The sequence below is a fragment of the Lithobates pipiens genome, unplaced genomic scaffold (genome assembly GCF_037356315.1).
Source record: "Lithobates pipiens isolate NorthernLeopardFrog02 unplaced genomic scaffold, aLitPip1_a1.2 Scaffold_16, whole genome shotgun sequence".
Classification (NCBI taxonomy): domain Eukaryota; kingdom Metazoa; phylum Chordata; class Amphibia; order Anura; family Ranidae; genus Lithobates; species Lithobates pipiens.
In genome coordinates this window covers 436614661-436633820 of record NW_027507748.1, presented here as the reverse complement: position 1 = coordinate 436633820, position 19160 = coordinate 436614661, and the positions used below count along the sequence as shown (strand labels likewise).

Here is a 19160-nt window from a genome sequence, read left to right as displayed (position 1 = left end):
GATACACACACACACACACACACAGGGATGGATGGATGGATGGATGGATACACACACACACACACACACACACACACAGGGATGGATGGATGGATGGATGGATGGATACACACACACACACACACACACACACAGGGATGGATGGATGGATGGATACACACACAGGGATGGATGGATGGATGGACACACACACAGGGATGGATGGACGGACACACACACAGGGATGGACGGACACACAGGGATGGACAGCCATGTCTCACCCTCGGCTTATACACGAGTCAATAAGTTTTCCAGTTTTTTGGGGGTAAATTGGGGGCCTCGGCTTATACTCGGGTCGGCCTATACTCGAGTATATACGGTATATTGCCTAGATTTATATCTTATAAGCAGTGCCAGTGGCCCTTCCTCAGACCTTCTTTAACCACTTGCTTACTGGGCACTTAAACCCCCCTCCTGCCCAGACCAATTTTCAGCTTTCAGCGCTGATGCAGTTTGAATGACAATTGCGCGGCCATACAACACTGTACCCAAATGAAATTTTTATCATTTTTTTCCCACAAATAGAGCTTTCTTTTGGTGGTATTTAATTACAGCTGGGAGTTTTATTTTTTGCTAAACAAAAAAAAGATGCAAAAAAAAAAAAAAAAAATCATGTTTAATAGTTTGTTATAAAATTTTGCAAACAGGTCATTTTTCTCCTTTATTGACATGCGCTGATGAGCCGGCACTGGTGGGCACTGAGGGGCACAGTTAAGGCGGCACTGATAGGCACAGATAAGGCAGTACTGATGGGCACAGATAAGGCAGCACTGATGGGCAAAGATGGGCACAGATAAGGTGGCACGGATGGGTGGCAGGGATGGGCACTGAGAGGTACCACTGATAGATGGGACTGATGGGCACTGATAGGTACCACTGATAGGTGGCACTGCTGGGCATCACTGATGGGCACTGGTAGATGACACTGATGGGCACGGATATGTGGCACTGAGGTGCAGCACTGTTATTGATGCAGATTATGGGCACTGATGGGTGGCACTGTGGGCACTAATGGGTGGCACTGTGGGCACTAATGGGTGGCACTTTTTTCCATATTTAGGTGGCACTGGCAGGGGCCAGGTGGGCACTGATGAGCTGGCCGTGATCGGGACTGAAGTCCCTCTCACAGCCGCACTGTCAGCGCGAGGAGGAAAACTGGAGTTAGTACTCACCGGTAACTCCTTTTCCAGTGGTCTTCCAGGACAGCCCTTGAGAGATTGAGTCCCCCCCATCGCCACAGGAAACACATTGCCAAACAGTTCAAAAGGCGGACCTTCAGGTCCCTGGTCAGTCATTTACCAAGAACCGAAGGATGGAACTGTAAAAAAACAACAACATAACAACAAACAATATCGTTATTGTATTAAACTTATGAAAAAATAAAATAAAGGGTGGGATCGTGCTGTCCTGGAAGACCACTGGAAAAGGAGTTACCAGTGAGTACTAACTCCAGTTTTCCCCAGTTGTCTTCCAGGACAGCCCTTGAGAGGATCCCCAAGTACTCACCAGATTAGGGTGGGACCACGGCCTGGAGGACTTTCCTCCCAAAAGCCTGATCTTGACTGGACATTAGATCCAGTCGATAATGTTTTGTAAAGGTGAAAAAGCTTGACCGCCTTACAAATTTGCTACGGGGTAGCACCAGCCCTTTCTGCCCAGGAAGCCGCCAATGCCCTTGTGGAATGGGCCCTAACACCCCCAGGAGGGTCTTTATTCATTGCTCTATAACCCTCTGCTATAGCTAACCTGATCCACCTAGCTATGGTGGCTTTTGAGGCCTTCTGTCCTTTGCGTTGACCTGAAAAGAGGACGAAGAGGGAATCTGAGATTCTAAACAGACTTGTTACTTTAAGATATTCCAAAATGCAACGTTTAACATCCAACAAATGAAAGGTTTCCTCCTTATTTGATGCATTCTGACAGAAAGGAGGAAGGACGATATCCTGCGACCTGTGAAATTTAGATGCCACTTTTGGCAAGAACCCAGGGTCTGTCTTTAGAATCACTCTATCTTCCAAGATCTGTAGGAACGGTTCTCTTATAGAGAAAGCTTGCATCTTACTAACCCTACGGGCTGAAGTGATTGCTACCAACAGGACTGTCTTGAATGTGACCAATCTTAGAGAGGACTCTGATATAGGTTCGAAAGGAGATCCTAAGAAAGCTTTCAGAACGACAGCTAAATCCCAGGAAGGAGTTTGGTTGACGTCTAGAGATTGCTTTATAAAACCTAGAAATGAAAGGATCTTCCTGCAAACGCCTTTCTAAGTACACACTTAAGGCAGCTATCTGAACCTAGATAGTACTAGGGGTTAATCCCTTGTCTACACCCTCTTGTAAGAACTGAAGGATATCAGCTGTGTCCATGCCCTTCCTCCCACAGTTGTCCAACCAACTATTGAATTTTCTCCAGACTTTCCTATATATAGCTCTGGTAGTTGGTTTTCTACTCTAACAGGGTCTGAATCACCCTATCCGTCAGACCCTTACTTCTCAAGATTTAATTTTTGATGGGAAAAGTCTTCTTCCTGTCTGCCGTCCTTTCTAAGGCGGTATCTAATTCAGGGCCAAAGACCAAATCCCCTGTAAAAGGGACACTACACAAGCGAGATTTGGACGCCGTGTCACCACCCCATGTCTTCATCCATACCGCTCTCCTAGCTGCCACTGAAATTGCGGCTGTTTTAGCAATAAATTTCACTGAATCAGTGGAGGCATCAGAGATAAAACTCGTGGCCTTAAAGAGCATAGGAAAAGTCTTTAATAGCTCAGCCCTAGGAGTGCCTGCTTTTAGATGCTCTTGCAGCTGTGATAGCCAGAACTCCAAATTTCTAGCCACACAAGATGTGGCTAGAGCCGGTTTTAACCCGGCCATGGAAGCATCCCAGGCCCTCTTTAGGACCACATCTGTCCTTCTATCCATTGGATCCTTTAGGTGACCCATGTCTTCGAAGGCAAAGTCAGATTGCTTTGAGACCTTGGAAAGAGATGCGTCTAGTTTTGGATTCTTATTCCAGACCACCTCTGGGCTCTGGTCAAAAGGAAACCTTCATTTTAAGGAATTGGGAAAGAAGACTTTTTTGTCTGGTTCAGACCACTCCTTAAGAACCAAATCAGAAAGTACTTTATATATGGGAAAAACCGTCGCCTTCCTTTTCCCCAGAGCCTCATACATTAGATCATGCCTGGATAATTGAGTCTCTTTTTCATCAATTTCCACCGTATCATAAATGGCGCTCAATAGCTCCTCTACCTCCTCAAGAGAAAGCTTATACTTTGCGCCTTTGTTAGCTACAGCCTGATCCTCATCCTGATCCGAATCAACGTCAGAGGATTCAGGACTAAAACAGGGGGCTATGCTCCCTGACAATACGGGGCTCCCCGGAACTAGGTGTCGTAAGGCATGGTGAGGAGGAGATTGTGGTTGCCTTAGTGGTGGAAACAGCTGTACCTACGTCCGTAATTAAATCACAAAGGGATTTAAAAGTTGAAGCCATTTCCTCTTTAAAGGAGCCAAGAAACCTAGCCAAGGGGGAATCTGCCTCTGTTTTGAGAATGCCTGCAATACACTGTTTGCATAAGGCTTTACCAGAACCTGAAGATAACCTATTTCCACAGTTTGGACATTTTTTGCGGCCAGATATATCTTCCCTTGGGGCTTCCTTAGTCTGAAACAAGAAAGAAGTCATCCTTAGTAATTAGACTTAGGGAACACCTAGGGAACACCTGTGCTGTACCACCACCGCACACAATCACCCGACCTGTTAAGTGAACACCGCCCTGGTGTACTACAAGTACCAGCCTTAGCACTACCACCAACCACCAGTATAATGACGTGCCCAACAGCCTACCTGGTTTTGACTGGTGCCTGCCTCCACCGGAGCATCCAGGGGATTAGCCTCCATGGTCCCCCTTGAGATCCGGATCCCGCTGCTAGTCCGGTGCAGATGGACGCTGGCGGGATCGTACAGGCACAGCGTGGGCTTCCCTCTTCCTCCCTGTGCCTTCAGAGACCCGGAAATGGAAGTCTCGGCACACATGGATGACGCAGTTCCGCCGGAAATGACGCTACGGCGTCACCGACCCCCACCGCTATCAGCGCAGAGAGCAGAGGACGACACAGGCTGCCGCACTGCTCTCAGGGGGAGCAAACATCATCCTGAGGCTGGCCACCTCTGCACTGAAGAGAGAAAGGGAGCGGGTCTGCTCTTACAATGCTGGACGGTACCCGAGCCCTTAAGAAAGCAAAAATGGACTAGCAGAGAACCTGCCGGACAGGACCCAGTCCCCCAGCGCAGGTTCTCCTCCTGGTTACTGGCAACATGTTCCTCCGATGGAGGAAACACAAATGACTGACCATGGACCTGAAGGTCCGCCTTTTGAACTGTTTGGCAATGTGTTTCCTGTGGTGATGGGAGGGACTCCATCTCTCAAGGGCTGTCCTGGAAGACAACTGGGGAAAAATAGTAGATTAACAGCTTTGTTGTGATCATATGATCAGCTGTCATTGGCTGACAGCTGATCATGTGGTAAGGGGTCGGGATCGACCCCTTGCTCCGATCTGTGATCAGGCGAGTCTCAGACTCGCTGATCACAGAGCGCGCCGCGTGCCACTCAGGGGGCGCGCAGGCCGTTCGTGCACGGGTGCAAAGCAGGTCCGCGCTGTAGCCGTCATTCGGCTATAGCGCGGATCTCTAGAGGTTAAACAAATATGGAAGGCTTTTGTATGGAGAGATAAATATCTTAGGTTGGCCCATGTTTTACAGAAACAAATTGGAGGGGGGAGAAGGGCTTCCCAATGTGTTTTGTATCACAAAGCTATGACCTTGGCATGAATTATGAAACTGGCGTCATGATTCTTTGTATAAACTCTGGGTGCTCTTGGAGAAGACATTGGCAGGTAGAGGATCTGGCGGGTGCTCCGTGGATCCCGGCTGTTTTCTGGGGCTTGTCAGACTGGGTATCGCCACTAACCCGGACAACTTTGTCCGTACAGGATAGATGGAATAATTCAGGGAAGTATGCCCCTCCAAAATCCCCTTTAACCCCACTGGGAGGGTACCCTTGAATCCCCCCAGGGTAAGCAGAAGGAAATCTAGATTTATGGGAAAGGGATGGGAAGATCACTTGCGCCAGGTTTGCACCAAAAGGCATTCTGTTGCCCTTAGTGGAGCTAATGTCTTTTGGGGGATATACCATTGGCACCCAGGAAGGATCAACAAATAGCAGATTTATTTAATAAACTAAAAACCCAGGTAAGACCTCTAAACTTTCTTACTACTTTTGAATCTTTGTGTGTTGATATCCCAGATTCAAGACATTTGTTGTCTTGAATGTATAAAATTGTTCTTAGTGCTCAACAGACCTGAATCCTATACTTTATCATAGAATGGGAATGAGAATTGGGTCAAAGTTTTACATCCGTACAAATCCAGAGATTAAGGCAACACACATGTCTAGAAGCTCCCAAATACAAAAAATGTCTTATAAATTCCTGACCAGATGGTACCATACTCCGGTGCGGTTGGCACAGATGTATCAAACGGTGGATGTGAGCAAAGGGGCACTTTCCCCCACTTATGGTGGACATGCTCCAATTGTTTTGGAGGGCAATTGCCCCTTGGATAAAGAAAAGGACGTTAAGATCCATAGAATTTTCTTCTTTACATCTATTTTCCATGGGATGCTATCCTCTATTACGTTTTATAAAATAAGCATTACACCACACTTGTTGAACGCAGCAAAAATACTAATTCCCAGGGTTTGGAAACTAAACTGCCCCACTATAATGGATTGGAAAAGGGAGGTAGGTGGAATAATGGAAGCTGAGAGATAGGTAAATCTGGTAGGAGACCAATGTGATAAATTGAAGGATGCCTGGGCAGGGTGGATATATCACTCTAGAGATAGCTGTAGATTAGGTGTAAGGGCCATATCAAAACATTTTATGGATCATTTCTCAGTTTTAATTGTGGTATAGGGTGAGATTTTTTTTTTTTTTGTGGGCCTGCCTTGGTGAGATGATTCATAGGGATCTATTTGGGAGGGGGACAATGGGATATTGGATGGGAAGTTTTTTTTTTTTTTTTTTAAATAAAGGGGTTGGAAATAACCAATTGAATGGGAACACACATTTTGTAGAAGGATATAGAGTTTGAGAGAACACACAATTAAGACATAAGATATAATATCAATGAGTATATAATATATCGGCTCGATTTCCCCCCCCCCTTTTTTTTTCTTTGAGAGTTTGTCATTGTTAAGAATACCTTAATTATTATTATTTTTTTGCACTTAACACCTGGTAAATAAGAATTGAACATAATGATAATGTAGGGATTTTCCTGATCAAAGGGTTAGGTCCTTGGTGGATTATTAAACTAGGTATCGGTATAAGTATTTTATTGTCTCCCATTCCATTTTTCCTAATCCTCCCCTTTCTTAGTGTGGAGGGTGTGCTGGTTGTTTTTTTTTTCCTCTTTTTCTTTCCTTTTGTGAAAATTCTAGACGAATAATATAGAAGTATATAGATATTTAGGTAAAATGTATATATCAATATAAGTAAAAGATATGCAATGTGATCAACGATTGTTTTGATGTTATATGATGAATTGTTTAAAATAAAATAAAAATTATTATAAAAAAAAAAAAAAAGAAGAAGAAGAGCCGACGGGGGAAATCCCTCGTGCCAAGACATTGTATTGTAGAAGACAGTGATCATTGCTAGCAGTCGTTAGAGATAAATAATAAGTAAATCCGGCAGGTTGGTTGTACCCAAGTACATTCAGCCTGCCTACACATGGTTCAAATCTCAGATTCAAGCGGTCCCACCCTTAGCATTAAGTTAAACAGCTGGGGACTAGCAATATTTTACAGTAGGCCTATAAGAAAGTGGCTAAGTATGAAGGTGGGTCATCATCCTTTAAATATATATCTACAGTTAAAGCAGAACCATTTGATTTTACAATAAGAAGGCAGTTGTGTTTGTCTCTGCTTTTGCAGTCTATCAGCACTAATGCTTACTACAGAAGAAGCAAGTCCAACCTAGGAGAGCACATCCTTCAAGCTCATGTAACGTACCTTGTGGAATTCCTCTGTCCAGACTGGTTATTCTGTTGCACGCTGCCCTGCAGAGGGGAATCTCTTCGAGACAACACAGGGGATCTTGATGTTGTCCTTACAGGCACCTATGCCAATCAAGGAAATAATCATATCATTCGTTGGTATGTTTACAGAAAACGGTAAGGCACTATAAACCAACATACCGGCAGCTCACAGAAAGGGTTTCACTAAATAATACCACATTTTGTTAAACTAAGCATCAAGTAAACAAAATAACAGACTATAGTTTATTGTTGTATTGGTGATAATGGTTTTTGTCTGAAAGTCTTGGAATAGTGGTAATGAATTGGATAGCTGAAGCAGCATCATGAAAATTACTGGTAAATGGTAAAAAGCAGCAAAGCCAACATAGGATGTGCAGCAGCATACATTAGCTGTGTAAAGCATGCAAGAGGTGCACACATACCTATCCCAGAAAGCTTGAAAAAAAAAATCCACTCCTAAAACTTGATTTTGTGACAGCTATGAAACATTAAAAACATGCCTACTGACACTCGCATGAAATCACATAATGGGCATAAACAGTTCTGCTCCAAACAAACTGAAATGGAGGTCTAAATTAAACTGTACTGAAGTATTTCAAGCTAGGTGTATGGATTTACAGATTAATAGACTGAAGTATATACAAGAACTAAAACTCACTTTTTGTGTAGGTTCAAATCACTGCAGTACTAGGCAAAATGGTCATATAGTTTAAACACAACCATCATAGTATACCAAAAGGCAAATGCTCCTGTGGTCTACAAATTGAAGAATGAAATGGATCTAAATGAACAGATTATTCCTAGTTAGCGCTGTCAGTAGACAAAGTAAACAGGAAAACCTGTACTTCAATACCTATGTAAAAAGCAGCTCTGCTATATTTCTATCAGCCGCAAAATGACAAGTCACGTAAGTGTCACATGCTAATTGCCAAAGTATTGTCAGGTAAACAGTCTGCAGTTATTTTACACTAAATGTACATAGCTAATGTGTAGGAAAATCATGGAGGTCACTCACATGACTTAACATCCACCATGCACAAACATTCTCCATTGGTTTCAGGTGCTACCTCCACCTGCATGTACAAAAGCTTCGTACATTACTACTGCTACTCCTTACCCTTGGAGGCACCTCTTCACTGTCTGATCGAGCCCAAACCCTTTGGTTGGGCTCAGGAGTCTCAGACTTAGGGTCAGAACTTTGACTTAGAACGTCACTGCGGGGGGGTGGATGTGGTTCCTGAGAACGTAGATGAGGTGCAAATTTGGGAGAAGGGTCACTGAAGGAATGGGATCGCGAGACAGGGGAAACATTGTTCTTGAGGGATGCCAGATGAGACCATTGTACCTTACAAGAAAACAAGACATAAAACATTTACATGGTGTATTGACACTGCTGACTTTTTATTCCAGTGTAAGAATTTTAAAAGTCAGACAAGGATGAAAAACAAGACAAAAAGGCAGTCTCACTGACACAGTTGTAAGGGAGAAGTAACTGTGGGAATGAAAGGTGAACAATGGTTGACCTTATGTTAATGTTATTTAGCACAAGGCATCATGCACAGTATTTCATAGTGGTAAAGCCTTATACTGTATATGCAAAAGACTGGATTGTACATGCACATAACATACAAGTACAGCTTAACATTTCAAAATAAAACTAACATTTTACTTTAACTGGAAGCAGAAGGATGAGGTTTATATTTTATAGAAGTATGACAAATGTATTAAAGTGGTTCTTCACTGCACCTGAGCACCACAAACCAAAAATACCATTTAATTCATTTTTTACATTGAAAGTAAACTCCCCCATCCATATCTCTATGCTTTTTTGTGTGGAGAAGTTGCTATGAAAAAAACCTGTTCTTAGCTCAAGCATACATGCAGGAGAGTGCACTTAGCAAGAAACCAGAAACTAACTGAAGAAATGTAAAAAATAAAGTTTAAAAACTAGTAAATATGATATACTTTCCTATCTGTTTACTAATGCCAACAGCATGAGGATTAAAAATAGTCAATGTTGATAGGGAGATTGAAGTTCCACTTTGAAATTTCTGACAGAGGAGGTTAAAGGGAGTACCTGGCACATGTGCCAAGGCTCTAAGCTCAGCTAAAGCTTTGAAATCATTAAGACAACATAAATTAGACTTTGTTAACAACTGTTATACTAAGTAAATCCCGAAAATCAGAGCATATTTAGAAAGCAGTGCACAGAGCAATAGTAATGTAAAAGTGCAGTAATGACTTCTCTAAATATCAATATTGCACAGGAGGACTAGTCAGGATGTTAAAGGATGGGTTGCTGCACTGTGCACATGTTCACATGTATTTGAAATTCCCTATTGCATATAATATAAAACCCTGGAAGGTGGGGGGCAGGGTGGCAATCTGCACTAGTTCCAAGGTAGTGAAATTTTGTAATGACTTCTGACAAGAATCACTTCTTACTGCTATGCACCTACAATCTCCCTTGTAGATGACCCCATAAGTAACAAGTCCAAAAAATATGCAATCCATTGAATTTCAGTTAAGACAGACAGATGCTTTAAAAAAACACTTGCACGGTTTACTGTAGTACCAAAACTGCAGACCTGGTAGGAAGGCAGAAGCCAGAATAAGGCTTAGAAGCCCGTCAAGCAATAATACAATAAACAGTACATGAAATTCACCATTGCTTTCTTTAAAGTGGTAGTAAACTGTATTTTGATTTTTACATACAGGTAAGCTTATAATAAAGCTTACCTGTAGGTTAAATGCATATATCAGTACATGTTTAGGAGATTTTCTAGGGAGCAGCAACCGGTGACGTCACCAGCGCATGTTCTAAGGGAACGGCATATCCGTATCGTTCCTTCAGGCCTCTGTGCCACGGCCGTGACTCCCGCACGCATGCATGGGATTGACGTCATCGCAGCTTGCCTATTCTAGTGGCCGCAGCCCGCAAACCTGGAAGGAAAATGGAAGCCTCTGCATTGGTGGAGGGCTTTGTTTTAATAAAAGTCATTCATAATGTGGTAGTTGCAATGCATGCTAGCACATTATGACTTTAACTTGAAGGGTTAGATTTTTTTTATTTCGTATTTATTTATTTTTTTAACCTTCACTACCACTTTAAACTATACAGCCGTGGCCAAAAGTTTTGAGAATGACACAAATATTAATTTTCACAAAGTCCGTTTCTTCAGTGTTTTTAGATTTTTGTCAGACGTTACTATGATATACTGAAGTATAATTACAAGCATTTTATAAGTGTCAAAGTTTATTCAAAGAATCAATATTTGCAGTGTTGAACCTTCTTTTCAAGACCCTGGTTTGCTGTCAACCAACTTCTGGGCCACATTCTGACTGATGGCTGCCCATTCTTGCATAATCAATGCTTTAAGTTTGTCAGAATTTGTGTTTTTTTTTTTTTTGTTCACCCACCTCTTGAGGATTAACCACAAGTTCTCAATGGGATTAAGGAGCTTCCTGGCTATGGACCCAAAATGTCAGTGTTTTGTTCCCCAAGCCACTTATCACCTTTGCCTTATGGCAAGGCGCTTCATCATGCTGTAAAAGTTATTGTTTGTCACCAAACTGTTCAAGGATGGTTAGGTGAAGTTGCTCTCGGAGGATGTTTTTGAACCATTCTTTATTCATGGCTGTGTTCTTAGGCAAAATTGTGAGCGAGCCTACTCCCTTGGCTGAGAAGCAACCTCACACAGGATGCTTTACTGTTGGCATGACACAGGACTGATGGTAGTTCTCACCTTTTCTTCTCAGAAAAAGTTTTTTTCCAGATGCCCAAACAATCGGAAAGGGGATTCAGAGAAAATAACTTTACCCCAGTCCTCCGCAGTCCAATCCCTGTACCTTTTGCAGAATATCAGTCTGTCCCTGATGTTTTTTCTGGCTTTTTTGCTGCCCTTCTTGACACCAAGCCATCCTCAAAGTCTGTGCCTCACTGTGAATGCAGATGAACTACATCTGCCAATTGCCATTCCTGCAAGCTCTGCACTGGTGGTGCCCTAATCCTGCAGCTGAATCAGCAGTAAGAGATGGTCCTGGCACCATTCTTCACAAATGCATTGGAAATGTTTTTTTTTCATAGGATTAAGTTAATTTTCATGGCAAAGAGGGACTTTACAATTAATTGCAATTTATCCGATACCTCTTCATAACATTCTGGAGTATATGCAAATTGCCATTATAAAAACTGAGGCAGCAGACTTTTTGAAAATTAATATTTATGTTATTCTCAAAACTTTTGTCCACAGCTGTACATGCATAGGGCAGCCTTGCCAAGGAAGCTCCTCAACCCATTTCATGGGTTTATTTGCCACGCATTTTAGGTGCATTTGTTGCACAATTTTTTTGTGCAGCAAGATGCTCATCTGCTGGTCGCGTTTGGGGCATGTTAAGAATAAAAGGCTCTGCAAGCCTAACAGGTGGTTTAGTTTTCGTATATTGAGGAAATGCACATTTCTGTGCATGTTCCCGAATCATATAGGTATGAATGGGGCCCAAGGCTAGATTCACATCTGTGCGTCTCAGCAACCCATACGCAACTGTATGCGTTCCTGACCCGCAGGCACAACTCACTGCTCTTCAGCAAAGAATTAACTAATTCTTAATGGCACCCCCACTTTTCGGAAAACTTAGCATTTTTTCCTTGTGATTCCTGCAGGTAAAGCTGTGCATACAAATGAATAGGCTGCTGTACCCGAGCAGACACTGCACACAGGACCCACACAAGTGTCAACCTAGACTAAATCTCCTATTATGTAATCATCTTGGTATGGTACAGTGTGCCCTGTGTGTTGAGCTACCTGTTTTAACTATTAGTGAGCAATCCAGACCTGTTATGACAAATGCAGGAATAGAATAGAATTATATTTTATATAGATAGAGGAGTTTAGTTTTATCTTGTCTTGCAACTTAACTAGGACACCTATTATATTAAAAAGACCAATAGGGAGAATCATCTAAGCGTCAGACGGCCATACACTGTAGGTTTTTTGGCTGATCTCGGAAGAAATTTGTTCAGTGGGTGCCCTGCCAAGTGCCTTTCACCCTATATCCCTCAAATGAAATGGTTGATGGAAGCGGCTGTCAAAATACAATAGGCACAGTGGGAGATTATTCCATCCGAGCTATATAGCATAGATAGAGGAATTGATTTTTAATTAAACAAAACATTTTAATAAAAAAAAAAAAAAACATTTTTAAAAGCGGCAGTAAACTCAGCTTTTGAACTTGTACCTACAGGTAAGCCTATAAGGCTTACCTGCAAGTATAGTGAACATCTCCTAAACTTGTGGTGTTTATAAGATATATATACTGGATACAGCCATACAGTGGCTGGATGGGAGTCTGAGCAGATACCCCTTCCTGCTCGACTTTTATATTCTTCTGCATTTAAGGGTCGGCTACCACTATGTTCTCAATGGTGCAAGAGGGGCCGTTTCGCTCGCCTATATGCTCACCTGTATGGTAATGTGTAAAATATGGGATACAGTTAAAAAAAAATGCTGGGTGTCTCCTTTGCTACCAGATACACTCCCATATGGGAAAATGATAAACTTCCTCAAATTTTGGTGCTTAGAGGCTTTCAGAGATGGGGAGAATTAGAAACAACAACTCTAGCTCAGCTATACAAGACCGCTATACTTAAATCCTTTGAAGATCTAAGGGGAGAGAGTTTTCTCTACAATCTAATTGGTTCTATCAATTCCTCCAACTAAGACATGCTTTACATGCCCAATTCTCTTGTGATAGGATATTTTTCCCCCATCCTTGTTTTTGACAAGATACTACAGGCTGGTTCAATAAAGGGTCTCACCTCTGCTAAAATAGGATATTGTCCTAAACGGGCTATTGGATATTAACATTTCAGTTGAACCCCTTTTATGCCCATTGGGCTACTGCGATACGTCCATTTATACTTCCTCTATCGGTAATACTATATGGCGCGCACCCTTTGTTGCCCGTAGACAGATTGCGCTTACGCGGACTTCTCTCTACCCGTCAACTTTATCTCAATAGGATCATTCCTTTAGAAAAACATACATATTCCCTAAGGAATTCCATGAGTGAGTTTAAGGCTACCTGGTCAAGAAGGCTTCAGGCCACGACTTAGGCATCACATAAACCAATAGGTACTATGTACTTTGTAATATTGGATACTGTTTTTTTTTTCTTCCTTTTTTTCACACATGCTCCTCCAAGTGCAGGGTGGGGCCGGGGAATAGGTGGGTTTTGGGGAAGTGGGGTGGTCTTGGGTCTTTTGCTTTTTTGTGGGGATGTGTTTGGTTTAATGTGATTTTGTTTGTATATTTTGTTTGTATTGTCTCAAAGTTGTTTGCATATAAAAATAAAAAAGGGATCCGATAAAAATAAAAAAAGGTACAGCCAGTGACATCATTGGTGCATGTGCTTTGAAGGGATGGCATATAAGTACCGTATATACTCGAGTATAGGCCGACCCGAATATAAGCCGAGGCCCCCAATTTACCCCCAAAAAAACTGGCAAACTTATTGACTCGTGTATAAGCCGAGGGTGAGACATGCCTGTCCATCCCTGTGTGTGTGTCCGTCCATCCCTGTGTGTCCGTCCATCCCTGTGTGTCCATCCATCCCTGTGTGTCCGTCCATCCCTGTGTGTCCGTCCATCCCTGTGTGTCCGTCCATCCCTGTGTGTCCGTCCATCCATCCCTGTGTGTGTGTGTGTCCATCCATCCATCCATCCCTGTGTGTGTGTGTCTCCATCCATCCATCCATCCCTGTGTGTGTGTGTCTCCATCCATCCATCCATCCATCCCTGTGTGTGTCTCCATCCATGTGTGTGTGTGTGTGTGTGTGTGTGTGTGTGTGTGTGTGTGTGTGTGTGTGTGTGTGTGTCCAGCCTACCTTTGTCCCGAGCCTCCGTCCCGTGCCTTGCCTCCTTGCGTCCGTCCCGTGCCGTGCCTTGCCTCCTTGCATCCGTCCCGTGTCGTGCCTTGCCTTGCCCCCGTCCCGTCCCGTCCCGTGCCGTGCCGTCCCGTGCCCTCTTCGTCGGCGGCCATTGTAAAGTTCAAAAGCTGCGCCGCCGCCTTCGCCTGTGATAGGCGGAACACTGAATTTCCCAGCAGCCTGTGTTCCGCCTATCACAGACGTCGTATCATCCTCGTCCGTAGTACGAGGATGATACGATGTCCGTGATAGGCGGAACACAGGCTGCTGGGAAATTCAGTGTTCCGCCTATCACAGGCGAAGGCGGAGCCGGAGGCGCGGCTTTTGAATAGAATGGCCGCTGTCTGTCTGCTCGACACGCTGATCGAGCGGGCAGACAGCGATGACTCGAGTATAAGCCGAGGGGGGCACTTTCAGCCTCAAAAAAGAGGCTGAAAATCTCGGCTTATACTCGAGTATATACGGTATATAATGAGCTTCAGAGGAGTGCAAATTTGTGTAAAATGTAAAGAGGGGAAAAAAAAAAAAAAAAGATGCAGTCAAGCTATAAACGAGCAGGTACCACATACCTGCAGCATCTTTCCTTTTCCCCCATTCCACTGGAATACCAAGCACCTCCAGTTACTTAGTTTTCTCCATCTTCCAGGCATACCTACTGGCCATCACTATAATGCCCTACTTCACTGGCCACAAGCAATGTGTAGAAGATGAAAGTAGCTGGGTACACTTTGTCACTACCATGTAGTACCGGAGTCTTCCCTGATCAGAATTGTTGAGCACGTGCAGCAAGGGGGCCAAATACAGGTATATGCAAGCATCTGCACACGTCTGCAGCTGATACCGGTCAATTTTTTCTTCATCAACTATAAGCTACTTACATATGTGGATATAATGATCATTATACTAAAGTTAACCTCTGCTCACTCATTCAGTGAACTTGCCGTACATGGAACAAGTTTTCATTTACAATGTTTCACTGTTAAGAAGGTCACGTTATCCTGTTCTTATTTTGTTTAATAATCCCTCCTAAGGCCGAAGACTAAGCCATTACAAAAACATCTGAAGCTTATTTTCCACTGACATTATTTACCATTTCTGCTTTGACGCAAATAAAGGAAAAATGCCACTTTCTAAAAATGTATGTCATGAATCAAATGCACTGAAAAAATGACAAGTATGCGCAGCTTCAAACAACACATTTTTGCCCTATTTAGACGTAGTAAAATCGTGAAGGGTATTGTATACTATTTAGACAAATTCTAGGAACTGTACATGTGACTATGGATTTAAAAAAAGTGATGAAAATAAGCCATGGGAATCATTAATGGAATATGGAACTGAAAATCACCTGTCATCACAAGTTTCCCTTAAAAATAAAAGCCAAAACCTGAATTAAAATAGGTTTATGCATCTGAGGAATGACAGGTGTTCTGTGCAGCCAGCCTGTCTAATTCAATGACAATCTGAGAGACACATCAGCTGTATGGATCGTCCTGCACACGCCAGTGTTCACATCCATACAGGGACGGATACAGAGAGCCCTGGATGTAGATAATCTTAGCCCTTGTACACACGGTCGGAGAATCTGTCGGAATGAGTCTTATCGGACCGTGTCGTCAGATAATCCGACTGTGTGTGGTATGCATCGGACTGATTCCGTCCGAATCTCCGTCCGACCCAATTTTCCAACACGTTGGAAATATTTACCGACCAACTGGGCCGGACGGACCTAATCCGCTCATGTGTAGAGCATTTTCATCAGACCAAGTGCCACGCATGCTCAGATCAAAATTCCTACATCAAAGCTATTGGCTACTAGCCTGAATGTAGTCCCATCGTAACGAAATTACGTCATCACGTTCTGAAAGATCGGATTTTTCGCCAACCTGGCCCGACCGTGTGTATGCAACAGTTTAGGACACAATCCGTCAGACTAAATCCGACGGGCAAAATCCGACGGGCAAAATCCGACGGGCAAAATCCGACGGGCAAAATCCGACGGATTTGGTTGGCAAAATCTCCGACCGTGTGTACGTGGGCCAAGGCAGCCATTGATTTTGACAGGCTGGACGCATGGAACGCCTGTTATTCGGGGGAGGATAAACACGACCATTAGCATGGAAGTATGGGTCTAAGCGATTATGTGAATAAACCCTACAATGGTCAGCTTTTATTTCTCGTTTGGGTAAAATCTTTATCCCGGAAGGGTAAAAGATGTCAGTGTAGCTGCTTAAAAAAATGTTAGCTGGAGTTCAGCCTTCATTTATTAGTCACAGCCATCTAAATCTGCTAGTGCATCAAAGGGTAGCCATAAACAGAGCAATTTTCTTAAGAAAATCGCTTGACTCCCCCATCCACACAGACCGTGTTGATAAGGCAATCCCTCCCACTAAGCTAGTGTGTTCTGTTGTTCCCCTGCTCACCGCTGGAACAGTGATTATTGCTAGCATCTATAACAGCTGCTAGCAATAATCACATGTAAAATCTGGCCGGCTGGTTGTACCAAAGTTGATCGAACAACCTGGGTACATTTTGGCCTGCCCATACATGGTTTGAATCTCGACCAGTTCCTGCTGAACCGGCTGAGTTTCAAACAGTCTATGGCTGCTTAACACTACCCTCTCCACAGATTGACAACGCTGCTGTTCAATTGTGTCTCCATAGCCCTTCAGGTGGTGTGATGACACCCAAGACAGAAGTGCCAACACCCCATTTAGGGATTGGTAAGCTACAAAAACTCCAGACATGGTACACTTGTTGTGTTGTCAGGGATTGCAAGTATCTATGAAGAAGAAAACTATGCTGTCAATAGTTTTAATGCCAGCATGGCCTACCCCATGCAGACAGGTTGTAAAGGACACACCAGACTAATGGTGTGCCACATACGCTACCTGTCTGGGCAGCAGCGGACAGGCAGTGTTGAAGCCAAAAGATCACATTTGATGTGACAACAGCAACAACATTGAAGTTACATAGTTGCATAGTAGGTGAGGTTGAAAAGAAAAATCAGGCCATCAAGTCCAACCTATGTGTGTGATTTTATGTCAGTATTACATTGTATATCCCTGTATGTTGCGGTCGGTCAGGTGCTTATCTAATAGTTTTTTGAAAATATCAATGCTCCCTGCTGAAACCACCACCTGTGGAAGAGAATTCCACATCCCAACCGCTCTTACAGTAAAGAAACCTCTACGCAGTTTAAGGTTAAACCGCTTTTCTTCTCATTTTCTTATTAAAAAGATTTAAGAAAAAGTTTTACCCCTATAGTCCGTATTGGTAGGGTCACCAGTAGGGTATTTGTGGGGTCACCAGTAGGGTATTTGTAAACTGAAATTATATCCCATATCAAGCATCTCTTCCCCAGACAGAGGCGCTCGTAACCTTTCTTCATAACTAATAGTCTCCAGTACCTTTATTAGTAGACTGCTGGGCCTTTCTTCTGTGTATTATGCAAACAAAACTTGATAATGTTGAAACAAAGGGAAGCTACAATATATAAAATGTTTGTTTTGGGCTTTAATATGTTAAAATGTTGATAACATTTTTTGCACCCTTAACTATTTCCTCATATTTCAAAGAAGCTTTTAAAGTGTCAGAGTGGCCTTCAGCAGCTGCTATTGCTTTGTGAAAGCAAGTAAGCATCATGACATGGGTTTACCATCTTCTCCTAAAAAATACATCTGGTTTTGATTTTTTGTCCAGCATGTTTGTGTATAGGAAATGATCCAAATGAATAATGGCAAATGTACAGTATCTATAGCTTTGGATAGAGCAAAGAGGGGTTAAAACCTCTTTAGTTTTTAATATTCTCTGTAACCCAGTGAAATATCTCCTAATAAGAATGCGCTCAGGCATGTTTGCAAACAGCCCGTGCAGAGCCCGCCAGGAAGTCGGCACTGCATAGCGCTAATTACAAGAAGTGAGTAATTTCCCAATCTCTGCAGCCATGCATCGGGACAATGTCTCACTGCATGCGATTAGCGCTGCACAGTGCCGACTTCCTGGCGGGCTTTGCACGTGCTTTTTCCCAACACGCCTGAGCTCATCCTTATTTCTTAAATTCCTGAGTCGGTGACAATGAGACACCTAGGGTTTTTTTATAGGCCGGAACTTGGAGGAACTCAGTTCCACCACCTCTGGCTCAGACCCTCTGCTCACTACCATCACTTGTAAACACAGATGTCTGGCTTCTGTGTTTACAAGTGACAGTGTCTCCCAAAGGCTCCCACAGATCTGATCTGAGCAGCTCCCACTGCAGTGTGCAGTGTGGATGCCATCACCCCCACTGAATGATCTCCTTGCAAGTGAGAAAGATGGGGTGAACTACAGTGTGAGGGAAAGTTCTAGAACCGGCTGGGTGATTAAGCTTAACACAGCAGCAAAAGTTGGACATGTGGAAGATGGTGGAGCTTTTAAGGAGGGGGGAGAATAAGGGGGTGGTAGGGGGATTGTATGCAGAGGTCAGAGCTGAAGAGGGGTGAAAATTAGATGTGAATGGGGATGCAGAGGTAAGCTGTGAAAGAAGGTGTTTCCGCACTCTGTGTAGCTCATCCCTGAACTTTGCCCTCTTTATGTTTGCATGTGGGTAGTGTATCACCGAACTCTGAACGTAGCTCATCCCTGAAGTCTTCACTCTTCACCCCCCCCAAACTCTGCCCTCTTTATGTATTGCACTCCTGGTATGTAATGCTCTTTAAGACCTGCCCACTGTGAAATTTGACCACACCCACTGTTTGATGGAAGGTGTGTGGGGGAGAAGGGGATTTCGGGAGTTCCTGCACTTATTTTTAGATAAAAGGCCTGGAGACACCAGTACAGAAAGTGGAAAGAATAAAATCAAAGCGGTAAGACAACTAGCAGTCCATCAATGGCTGCAAGCACCGATTAGTGTGTTCTGGTGCGGGGGGGGGGGGGGGCAGTGTGCCAACATCCTCCACAGTGTGCCTGGCGCCCTACTGTAAGCCCTTGTACACACGGTCAGACATTCTGACAACCAAATCCGTTGGATTTTGTCCAAAACTGTTGCATACACACGGTCAGACAAAGGTGTCGGAAAATCTGATTGTACATAACGTGATGACGTTATTT

The 19160-nt window shown here is 43.4% G+C and overlaps 1 protein-coding gene across 4 annotated transcripts in view; it reads right to left on the bottom strand.

Annotated features, from left to right (window-relative positions):
- The window catches only part of MAP4K4 (mitogen-activated protein kinase kinase kinase kinase 4), a 271290-nt gene that overhangs the window by 49902 nt on the left and 202228 nt on the right, over positions 1–19160 (bottom strand). For 2 of the 4 annotated variants that reach the window (XM_077482654.1, XM_077482655.1), the window contains exons 17-18: positions 8263–8490; positions 7120–7226 (exon numbers count right to left, since the gene is read on the bottom strand). In XM_077482654.1, the coding sequence (XP_077338780.1) occupies positions 7120–7226; positions 8263–8490 (335 nt within the window). The remainder of the gene's footprint in view (positions 1–7119; positions 7227–8262; positions 8491–19160) is intronic. The other 2 variants (XM_077482656.1, XM_077482657.1) reach the window with 1 other exon arrangement.